At 58.2% G+C, this 11,647-nt stretch overlaps 1 protein-coding gene across 1 annotated transcript; it reads right to left on the reverse strand.

The window, feature by feature from the left end:
* Positions 1-296: 296 nt before the first annotated feature.
* Positions 297-2,813, reverse strand: LOC103083179 (5-hydroxyisourate hydrolase-like). The gene is made up of 4 exons (XM_007468485.1): positions 2,754-2,813; positions 2,243-2,424; positions 841-976; positions 297-386 (listed from the first exon to the last, which is right to left on the reverse strand). The coding sequence occupies exons 1-4, from the start codon at positions 2,811-2,813 to the stop codon at positions 297-299; spliced, it is 468 nt and encodes a 155-aa protein (XP_007468547.1).
* Between the last annotated feature and the right edge of the window lie 8,834 nt (positions 2,814-11,647).

Genomic DNA, 11,647 nt, shown 5'->3' on the forward strand with positions numbered 1-11,647 from the left:
GGTGCCGTCCGGCCCCTTCCCCGAGCCCACCAGCTCTGTGCGCACACCCGCCCCCATCCCACCTGGGGCTGGGCAGCTCCAGCCGAGCGTGCCTAGTGACCGCAGCCGCCTCGCAGATGCCAGCAGCAACTTTATTGAAGCCCAAGTGACAGCTGCCACTGGGAAATCGGGGCCAGAACGTCCCTGGGAAGTGTGACCCTGGTGCCCGTGAGCAACAAGCCTGCCCTGCTGGTCGGGGGCGGCTAAGCCTGCCGTGGTGACGGGTCCAGGCTCGCAGGTCGGCTGCCGGTCAGCCGCTAGCTCCCTCGGTACGTGGTATAAGACCACGGGCTCAGCAGCAGCGGCACGTGGAACTTGTGGGTCTCGTTTGTGATGGTGAAAACGACCTGCGGGCAGAGGGGACACCGGGAGAGCCAGGAGCCAGCATGGAGCGCACTCAGCCTGGCCTCAGTGCTGCCGTGGACTCAGCAGCCCAGACGGCTGACCTGGGGCTGCAGTCGGGGGGCAGGAGCCCCAGGGCCAGCTGGGGGGCGGTGGGTGTGGCTGGGTCCTCCCCAGAGAAAGCACTCGATCTGAGGGGCCCTGGGCCTGCAGGTTCCCAAGGGGTCCCGCCCGAACAGGTCAACTGAAGGGGGACAGTGAGCTGGACGGGGCTCGGGTGAACCTCTGTCCACAGGGGCTGAGTCAGCCTGACCCCGGAGCAGGGCAGGGACGGGCGTGATGCGGTCAAGCCCGGCACCGCTTTCTTCTGGGAGCCCAAAGCAGGTGCGAGGTGGTGGAGGCGCAGGGCCAGCCTGCGGGTCACAGGGAGTCACGGGCCTTCACCCGTCTGGCCCTTACCTCCACGTACGGGTAGAAGGTCTCCTGGCCCCTCTTCTGCCAGTAGCCCTCAGTGTCGAAGGACAGCTTGTAGGTGCCCGCCTTCATCTGGCCTGGCAGCAGGAGCCCAGGGCAGCGGCCGTCAGGGTCCGTGTAGCTGGGGAGAGAAAGCGGGGGGCACTGCAGAGGAGGCTGAGGAGCCCCCGGCCTGGGTCCCCTGGGGCTGCGTGCCCACCGGCCTCCGATGTCCCCGCAGCCTGACTGGGACTCGGGTGAGCGGGCCTGGGCGGCTATGGAGCAGGACAGCCTCCAGGACCTGGGGCTCTGGAGCAGCCCAGGGACACTGCGCACTGTTTGAGAAATCACAGAGAAGCAGAAGAGAGAAAATTCCCACAATCTACCCCGTGAGCAATAATCGCTTTATATCTGGCATGTATACTTTTCAGATTTTCTCTATACGTAAATATGCTCGTTTACAAACTTTAAAAACGGGTTGTACTAGTCACAGTGTTTTATAACGTGTACTTTTTGTTTAATATACTGTGCGTGGCTTTCTGGTTCAGTAACTGTACCCAAATCGCCGTCCGCGTGGTGGCCTGTTTCCAGCGGCACCAGTGGAGGCTCTGAGGGACTCTGCTCCCACGGAGCCCCCGGCACCTGCAGCGGTGCTCGCAAGCGTCTGCGCTGTGATCAGAAAGGGTGGCATTTACCAGCACAGTTTAGGGGGTGTGGTTGGGAGTGGGTCTGTACGCCCCCCGCCCTGGACTCCGTGTGTTCCTCCAAGCGCAGGCGGGGCCTGGACCCCAGCTTTTCTGAAGGGCTCCATACCCTCAGGCCTGGAACTTTTGGGGTCCAGCCTACCAGCCCACACCAGCGGGAGGGGCGGGGGAAACTGCTCACAGGCTGACCCATGACACCTGCCAGTCTGGGCTGGGCGTCCCCCAGCAGAGCCTGGGCCTGGGGCAGGGGTAGCGCTGCCAGGCAGCGGACACCTCCTGCTGGCCCAGCCGTCCCCCCTCGCCCCCCAGTCTAGGAAAGGGGTGCCTGTGGTGTCTGCACACAGGGTGTAGTGAGAATATAGAGAACGTCCAGTGCCCGCCTGCTGCCCCGCACAGGTCACCCGTCAGTCAGTGACAACCAGGCCTTTCAGGTCCCACCTCAGGCCTCGGCCAGCCCAGCCTGCAGGAAGAGACACACCCCTCTTCCCCCTGCAGTGGGCACTTGGGCTGTGAGCTGTCCCAGCACGTTTTGTGGCCCTGACCAGGACTACACAGCCTGTTGAAAGCGTGGCCCCGAGAGTCTGCCAGGGGACTGTCCGGCTGTGGCGAACCCTGCTCCCTGCCCTCCAGGCCTGCACCCCTTGCCCTGGCGTGGGGCGGGGAGGTGATCTGGACTTGAATCCTGCCCCAGACCACCCTCCTACCTTTTCCTCAGCTCGGTCCACTGCTGGCCATGGTCCTCGAGCCTGGACACACGGAGGCAGAGGCCCTCGGCCGGAAGCCCTGAGGCAGTGTCCAATACGTGGGTGGTCAGCGGGCTGCTGCCCGGCTCCATACCTCTGCCCTGGGCCACGAGAAGGACAGGGAAGCTGCCTTGTGTCCACACCTGCCGGTATGAGGCAGCGGAGTCGGTGTAAACAGCCCCGGGGGACAAAGTCCCAAACTGCCCCTGGGCCCTGGGTGAGGAGCTGCGGGTGGAATTGCCGAGCAGCCCGCGCAGGCTGCGGTGACACACTGCCATGCAGGTCGCTGACCTGTCCCGCTCCTCCCCCAGCAGCCCCTCCCCCCAGCACTGAAGGGGTCTCCACACCCACGGGCCTCTCCCTCAGTCAGTGCCGGCTGTGGGTGGCCGGGGTCTCCCGGAACCCAGCTCTGTCCCCTTAGCCCCAGGTGGAGGGCAGTTCAGGGGCTCCGAGTTCCGGCCTGTCCCCCTACCTCCAGGGAGCCTAGGTGTCGCTGGAGTGTCCGCAGCCGCAGGGCGACCCCGGAGCTCATGCCGGGCGGCCTGGGGGCTGGCGAGGTGGCGACACCACGCTGCCACCCCCAGAACCTCCCCGGGCCCCTCCCAGGCCCCGGGGGCCACGTGTCTGACCAAACTCAGGGCGGAGCCACAGGGAGGGGTGAGGCCGGCCTGGTTCGCAGCGGCTTCACCTCGGTGCCCACCTGGAGGGGCCCAGGGGGCTTCACGGGGTGGGGGGGCGATCGGGGTGCACAGACCTGCGGGGCCGTGGAGGCTCCTCCCGGCCCGGAAGTGGAGCGGCCCTGGGGGGCGGGGCGGGGGGGCCGAGGGGCGGGGCTCGGGGACGTTGGGGTTGAGAGCTGGGCGGGACGGACAGGGAGGGGCGCGGGGAGGGTGTGGGGCTCTGGCGGGGCGGGTAGGTCCAGCCAAGGTCCACTTCGGCCTCTGGGCGGCGCAGGGCGAGCCTGACGACCCCCGCGAGCCCCTGAACCGGTGTAGCTTGTTTTCTTCCCTGGGAAGGTCGGGATTTGATGGAAGCCCCGACAGTCCACGTGGTGGTGCCTCAGGTGGGACCCATGGCCCGTGTGGTCGCACTGCCCGCCCCTCCTCCTACCCTCTCTGGCCCTCGACCCCCAAGGAGCAGGGGCCCTGCACACTGACAGGGTAGGGTCTGGGCTATTCAGAAATGAGGAAACAAGAGACAAGGCTGAGCCGACGGGCACGAGTCCATCGTTGTTTCACAATAGTCCATGATGTACACACGGAACAGACTGTATATAATGTATAAATAAAGATAAAGGCCTTCTGTGTTTAAAATCTGGGTGACGTTGCCTGGCGGGTTGGATTGCTCTGGATGTGGAGACATTTTTCTTGTTGCTAAAGAGCCTTTTCTAATTATTTGGATAGTGAGTGTGGCCAATTTGAACGTTAAGGATCACACCCCTCTGAGGTGGGGAAGGGGACCTTTCTAGCGACACTTGGGTGTTGGTTACAGTGCTTTGCAGGCAATCAGGAAATGTCCGTCTGAGATTTAAATGCATGTGACGTTTGGCAGGGCTCACGTTTTTAGGAGGTGGCCCCAAAGAGACACACACCTGTTTTGGTAAACGCCCATGGGGACGGGACCAGAAACAGCCAGACTGTCCCCACGGGGGACAGTTAAATACATGAACTTTGCCACACACAGCAACTGTGCAGCCCAGTGAAAAGAGTGAGGCCCATTTGTGTGTAAGGTGGATGGTCTCGGGGCGGCAGGCGTGTATAGCTTCGTGGTTTTAAATCCACAGTAGCTTTCAGCCCGTTACAAGGGCAAGCTCACTTATCACCATCACAAGCTCAGGGTGCAGGTATTAGAATCCCCTTTTTACAGAGGAGGAAACTGAGGCACAGAGAGGCCATGTACTGGAATATTTTCTAGTGTGGTACACAAAAGACTGATGATACCAGTCCACCTCTGGGACAAGCAGTGTCGACAAGCGTTAATTATTTTCATTCTGTAACCTTTCTTTGTACACTTAAAGTCTCAAATGTCATAAGCAAGCTGACAAAAACAACAATCAAACCTTTTTTGGAGGGTGCCCTTTCACTCCCTCCGTCCTTCTCTGCCCCGAGAGAAAACCTAGTTCTGGGAGAGCATGGGGCAGGGCAGGGCGTTGTCACAGCTCCTTCTGGGGCCTCGCTAGGGCCCCCTCCCCAGCCTGCAGGCTTCACCTGGAACCTTCCCTGTGCCTCTGGGAGGGCAGTGGGTTGATTAAGAGTAGGCATAGGGGTCTAGCCTAATAGACCCAGTGCCAGCCATGCTGTGCTCGCCGCGTGACCCCGAGCTGTGACCCTGCTGCCTAACACATTCCAGCCAGGAGCGGCCACACACCACACTCGGGGGAACAAAGTGCACGTCTACCTGCTGGGCCTCTTGTAAAAAGAGACCAGACACAGGCCTTGAGCTCCTCCCTCCTCCCCACCCCTTTCTGACCAGGTGAGTGTGATGCTGGAGTTGGAGCATTCCACCACCCCACCCCCGCTGCCCCGCCCCCTCCCCGGCACCAGGAGGACAGACACAGGCCCTAAGGAGGACACGCTGAGGAGGAAAGAAGCTGCATCCCTGGTGTTGCCGCTGGGCTGCCTGGCAGGTGGGTGGGGCCTGTCGCGTCTGGATTGTGTTAAGTGCAGTGATTTTAAAGCATTCGCGTTGATTTTTCCAGGTGGGTAGCCCAAAGCGTTTCTGCTTCAGGGAGTTGAGATCATGCAGGTAAAACGTATAACTACACACAGGGTGCTCAGTGCCTTGGAACTGACCGTTCTTCCTGGGTGGCCGAGACGCTGAGCAGCAACGAGGGTCGCCCGTCCTCCTGTCCCAGGGAGAAGGCAGCCGGTCGGGCCGCCGTCTGGGTCTGTGCTGGCGCTGGGAGGTCCCCGCCCTACCCTGAGCCCCTGGAGAGGCCCACGTGGGACCAGCCTCTGGGGCCCCGCTGAGGCACTGCAGCTGCGCTATGACACCAAGGGTGCCCGAGCCCCTGCCCCTACTCCACGCCCCACCCCGGGAGTCCTTCCAGGCTGCCGTGGCGGGAATTTGTGGTCAGAACTCAACGGAAGGGACATGAGGGCAGCTGGGACCTTCCTCCACTGAGGAAATATTGAACATCGCCAGGTACACTGAGGTGACACAGGTGACAAGGGGAACGCCATTTCACATGGTGCTATGAGCTGAGAAGGCCACACGATGGGCGGTGCCGGGGGGCGACAGGCGCTGGAGGTTAGGGGGCCTGCTGGCAGGCTGAGGAAGGCGAAGCCAGGGGTGGGGGTCACAGGAGGACCGCATTTGGCCCCCGGTAGCATTTCAGCTCCCCAGGGACCTGGGTTATTGTCTGTTTCGTCAAGGCTGTTCCCGTGCCTGGGATAGGACCTGGCCAGAGGTAGGTGCTACATCAACATCCCTTGAATGAATGGACAGAAGGAGTGTGCAGATACGCAAGGGCAGAGACGTCAGGCTGCAGAGCGGGAGTTAAGTAGATGAAGAGGGCAGAGATGAAAGAAGAGAGCGCGGGAGAGAGAGAGGCACGGTTTCCAGGCCCTGCTTCCCAACCCTCGTCGGGCTGTCCTCCACCCCAAGCCTGTGCACTCTGTTTCTTTACGGGAAGCTCCCTCTGTCCTTCACTCACCCATGTGTCCTGCGCTGCACGTCTCCGAAGCAGCTCCGAGTCTGTTCCCACCACCACCGCTGTGCCCGAAGGCTCCCTGGTCTTAAGCTGGGGCATCAGAGAGCTCTGGCCAGAGATGAGGCCCCTTCCCTGCCCCGGGACAAGCGCACCTTGTCTGTGTCGTGGACTCTGCTTTCTGCACCTGTGTGCCCGTTCGGGTCACTGCCTGGTCCAGGATTGGCTGCCCTCGCCCTGGGACAGGGAGCATTTGTGGGTCAGTGCGTCTGAGGGGGTTCTAATGTTCCGCCAGGCTGAGGACCCCTGGCCTGCATCATGACACTGCTGCTCAGCAGTGACACATGGGCCACCGTAGAACATAGTTCATGAGGCATCCGCTGGCCTCAGCTGGACTTCGAGGTCGGGCCGAGGATGGGAGGGTTGGTGCTGCTGGTGCCTGTGATTGCGGCTGCGACCACAAGCCTTCGCCTTGGGGGTTGCCGGCACACAGGCACGTGGTGGTCAGCGCGGGGACCACAGGTGCCACCAGAGAGCAGATGCACCAAATATGGGGGGCCTTACCTCCACTAAGTGACTGGCTTCCCGGGTGCTGTCTTGTCAGGCACACCTCAGGGCTCATCTTGGCTCACCACTCAGCAGAGAAGCAGACTTTGATAAATTCAGACCACCAAAACTGGCCCAGGAAGAGACTTCCCCTGGACTGAGATCTGATCAACATATTCCTAGTCCCAGCACCAAACTGGGGGGTCCTGGGACCCCTTCAGTTATGTGGTCACCACTTACGGGGTCAGGATGCCAGGAATGTTTTCCGGTTTCACCAGGGGATGTGGTCTAATTCTGTGGCAGGCAGAGCCACTTCGTTTTGCCAGTTAGAGGAGGGGTCTTGTGGGTACAGTTCTGATTTCCTCCAGGGATCCCTCAGGGCTCACTGTGCCCGGGGCTCACCGTCAGCCTGTGTGCACCAGCAGGACCCCGCCTGCAGCAGCCACCTCTTCTGACTGGTTGGTCCATGTGCCAGTTGGTCTGGGGTCTGTTCTCATGGGCTGAGTGTCTGTTCTGAGTGGCTGGTGTCGTCGTCTTTATTTGATATTTTTTTTATTGACATATAGTTGATTTACAATGTTGTGTTAATTTCTGCTGCGCAGCAAAGTGATTCAGTTACACATATGTGTATATTCTTTTTAAAAATAGTCTTTTCCATTATGGTTTACCATAGGGTATTGAATGTAGTTCTCTGTGCTGTACAGTAGGACCACGTTGTTTATCCATTCTGTGTATAAAAGCTTACACCTGCTCACCCCAACCTCCCACTCCATCCCTCCCCCAGCCCCCATCCCCTTGGCAAACACCAGTCTGTTCTCTATGTCCGTGAGTCTGTTTCTGTTTCATAGATAGGTTCATTTATGTCATGTATGGATTCCACATATAAATGATTCCATGCAGTATGTGTGTTTCTCTGTATGACTTACTTCACTGAGTGTGATAGTGTCCAGGTCCATCCGTGTTGCCGCAGATGGCCTTGTTTCATTCTTTTTTATGGCTGAGCAGTACTCCATTGTACATATGTACCACATCTTCTTTATTCCTTCATCTGTTGGTGGACGTTTAGGTTGCTTCCATGTGTTGGCTATTGTGCATAGTGCTGCTATGAACATAGGGGTGCATGTATCTTTTTGAATTATAGTTTTGTCTGGACATATGCCCAGGAGTGGGATTGCTGGATCATGTGGTAGTTCTATTTTAGTTTTCTGAGGAACCTCCATACTGTTCTCCATAGGGGCTGCACCAATTTACATTCCCACCAACAGTGTAGGAGGGTTCCCTTCTCTCCACACCCCCTCCAGCATTTGTTATTTGTAGAGTTTTTAAGGACGGCCATTCTGACCAGTGTGAGGTGGTACCTCATTGCAATTTTGATATGCATTTCTCTGATAATTAGCGATGTTGAGCATCTTTTCATGTATTCTTCTTTCTTTTCTTTTTTAAAAATATTTATTTATTTAGTGGCGGCACGCGGGATCCTCGTTGCCACGTGCGGGATCTTTGTTAGAGCACGCAGGATCTTACGTTGTGGTATGCAAGATCTAGTTCCCTGACCAGGGATCAAACCCGGACCCCATGCACTGGGAGCTCAGGGTCTTAACCAGTGGACCACCAGGGAAGTCCCCTGTATGTCTTCTTTGGAGGAATGTCTGTTTAGGTCTTCTGCCCGGTTTTTGATTGGGTTATTTGTTTTGGTTTTTTGTTGCTGAGTTGTATGAACTGTTTGTATATTTTGGAAGTTGAGCCCTTGTAGGTCGCATCATTTGCAAATATTTTCTCCCATTTTGTAGGTTGTCTTTTTGTTTATGGTTTCCTTTGCTGTGCAAAAGCTTGTAAGTTTGATTAGGTCCTATTTGGGTTTTTTGTTTGTATGTTTGTTTCTATTGCCTTGGGAGACTGGCCTAAGAAAGCATTGGTATGATTTATGTCAGAGAAGGTTTTCCCTACGTTCTCTTCTAGGAGTTTTATGGTGTCATGTCTTACGTTTACGTCTTTACTGCTGGTGCCTGTTCTGATTGGGTGGTGTCTGTGCCTCACCAGCTGGGACAAATGTAGATTTGATTGCATCACTGGGTGGCCCCGCTCCTGACCCCTGACCTGTCACTCCAGCCCAGCAGTGGGCACACCGATGGTTCCCCTGTGCTGGTTGATGGTGAACCTGTTGTGATGTGGCACTGAGGGGCTTGCCTGAGGGTGTAGGCAGTGGCCACGATTGTTCGTATCCTTATCGCCATCTGCAGAGGTTCCTGTGGGGACAAAGGGGAGAAGCGTTGATGGTGTCAACGGCTAACAACCAGCACGACCAAACAAATTAATATAAAATCTAAAATCAAGGACCTCCCTGGTGGTGCAGTACTTAAGAATCCACCTGCCAGTGCAGGGGACACGGGTTCGAGCCCTGGTCCGGGAAGATCCCACACGCCACAGAGCAACTAAGCCCGTGCACTACAACTACGGAGCCTGTGCTCTACAGCCCGCGAGCCACAACTACTGAGCCCGCGGGCCACAACTACTGAAGCTTGTGCGCCTAGAGCCCGCGCACCGCAACAAAGAGCGGCCCCCGCTCGCTGCAGCTAGAGAAAGGCTGCACACGGCAACAAAGACCCAAGGCGGCCAAAAATAAATAAATAAAAATAGTAAATGAATGTATTTAAAAAGACTCTAAAATTAAATGTCTTCGCTTTTTAGTCTCCTCACTATGCAGATAACAAAACTGCATCAGATGGTGTTAAGTGCCAGCTCAGATGCTTCACCGAAGTCTTAATTATTTCCAAATGATGTGTTTACTTTCTCAGAAATCACACGTCATCCTTTGATGTGACTGTCACTATAGGAACCCTGTGCACCATTAACTTCAGGGGCTGAGAAACTGTTAGGTGGCTGAGGGGAGGGCCGTCTTCTATATCCCATCTTTCCATCTGTCCCACTGCTCTCGGGTCCCTTCTGTCCTCCCTTTTCCCCTACCATTGTCAGGGGAGTCCTGTCTGGACCCTGGCCACGCTGCGGGAGCTGGGGCTGAGCACACAAACCAGAGGGAGAGAAGTGGTGAGGCTGGGCCGAGGGGTTCGGGGCAGTGTGTCCTGGTTGCTAGAACCAAGCCTCTGGTGTCTGGTCCACAGAGAGGACCCCAAATGGCTTTGCGCATCAGGAGGGCGATCCTAACACAGCCTGTGCTGCCTGGTGAGTGGCGTGGAGGCCCAGGAGGCAGCGTTAGTGGCTGCTGGTCGCAGGCCAGGAGGGGACAGAGCACATCCTCTCACAGCTCCCTTTGCTACGAAATGCCCGGTACCTCCCGTGAACCTCAGCGTCCATCCCCAGGTGTCGGTCGGAAACGATGGGTATATGGACACGGCAGCGCTGCCTGTGGTGCCTCGTGAGACCAACAGAAGCTTCCGGACAAGCAGCTGCTGGGGCGCCGCCCAGTCTGCGAGTAGGCTGGTGCCTGGGGAGGGAGAGCTGGAGGGAGTCCTGCTGGCCCTGGAATCAGGAGCAGTCAGTCAGGTTGCTGCTTTCAGGGGCACGAATTGGGAGCATGAAGGGAATGGGGCCAGAGCAGCCGCGGGGGAGGGTCTGTGAGCAGCAGGGACACAGCAGGGGTGCGGCCGCCAGCGGGCAAGCCCGGACAGCCGGCGACCCTGGACAACAGCAGCCCCACGACCCCCGAAGGGCCCCCGTGCTTTGTGGCCCCTGTCGACCCATCTCTGTGGGATTCTGCCTGTGGCCCCCTGGGCCCGCCAGCCCCATTGCTGTGGAGCAGGGTCTCTGCTGCTTGAAACCACAAAAACCTTTGCAGTCCTGGAGCTGCCCCCGCTCATGTCGGGGGAACCTTCAGGGCAGTAAGAGTTTCTTTGATGTTCGTACTTTAGCTTCCCAGAGTCTTCACATCTCCCCTGATTTTGCTGCCGTGTGTCCCTGAAACCCTCTGTTGTCTCATGGGGTGGGCTTCCTCCGTCACAGGCCCCTCAAAGGCCTCCCGCCGGGTGAACGTGGGCTTGTCACTCGGCTGCAGTCTCCACGGGCCCCTTGTCCCACTCTTGCTGTCCCCAAGCTGGGTCTAGAGAAGGCCCATCCCAGCGAGAACCCACTTTCTGGCTTTATCTCTCGTCCCAACGACCGGGGAGTCTTCCATCCTCGGAAAGATCACTCAGGGTTTCCTGCTTCAGTGCTCGTGGCAGAGAGCTCGCGTCCTCACAGGAAGCACTTCAGCTGGGCACATGCGTCCCTGCAGCTGCACGTGACCCGTGACCACGCTCCCAGGGACGGACCACGAGGGGTGATGGGTGAGCTCCTGCACCACTTGCCTGAAGGCACTTTGCCCCCCAGCCCCTTCCTTCTCCTCACTCGGGGGTGGAGTGTGGGCCTGGCCACGAACTCGCTTTGACTGTGGGTGAGGGCGTCCTGGAGTGAGAGCAGGGAGGGGGACCTGGGTCCCCAGTGAGGCCACCCAGCGAAGTGAGGCTTTGTCTGGGCCTCAGTTGGGTTTGGAGGATATGGCCGAGGGTCTGCTGGACGGGACACCACATGTAGAGGGCCCTCAGCCTCATACTGATGACAGCAGTGACTGTGCTGAGAACTTCCTGTACCAACCCAACAGCAGGGAAAGTGGAGGCTCCAGGGCTTCATGGTAACTAAGTGCAGAGCAGGGACTTGACCGAGCTGACCTGGTGGCTTGGATCCTGCACGCTTAACACTGGAGTGACAGGACCTGCATGTTCTCTCTGCTCAGCCCTTCTTGCCACCCCACACCCTTATTTTTGCTGCAAGAGTCATGCCTCTCTCTTTATTATGTATCTTTGCAGCTAATATTTGCGGTAGAAAATGCCACTCTGCCATCAGAAGCCGGCAGCTCACGGAAACCTCAGCTTCTTCCATGACCGTAGAGCTGGTTCCTGGCACCCAGCTCTGCCCACCTCCACCTCTGCAACTCTCATGTGTGGTACCTGCAATATAACAGGTGCTCAGAAAATGTTTCATGGGCTTCCCTGGTGGCGCAGTGGTTGAGAGTCCGCCTGCCGATGCGGGGGACACGGGTTCGTGCCCCGGTCTGGGAGGATCCCACATGCCGCGGAGTGGCTGGGCCCGTGAGCCGTGGCCGCTGAGCCTGCGCGTCCAGAGCCTGTGCTCCGCAGCGGGAGAGGCCACAGCAGTGAGAGGCCCGCGTACTGCAAAAA

This window comes from Lipotes vexillifer, unplaced genomic scaffold (genome assembly GCF_000442215.2).
Source record: "Lipotes vexillifer unplaced genomic scaffold, Lipotes_vexillifer_v1.1 scaffold23, whole genome shotgun sequence".
Taxonomy (NCBI): domain Eukaryota; kingdom Metazoa; phylum Chordata; class Mammalia; order Artiodactyla; family Lipotidae; genus Lipotes; species Lipotes vexillifer.

Coding starts and splice junctions, on each gene's coding strand:
- LOC103083179 (XM_007468485.1), bottom strand. CDS start 2,813: ATGAGCTCCGGGGTCGCCCTGCGGCTGCGGACACTCCAGCGACACCTA. Junction 977..2,242: donor TGGACCGAGCTGAGGAAAAG/GTAGGAGGGTGG, acceptor TTCTCTCCCCAG/CTACACGGACCCTGACGGCC. Junction 387..840: donor CCTTCTACCCGTACGTGGAG/GTAAGGGCCAGA, acceptor CTCTGCCCGCAG/GTCGTTTTCACCATCACAAA.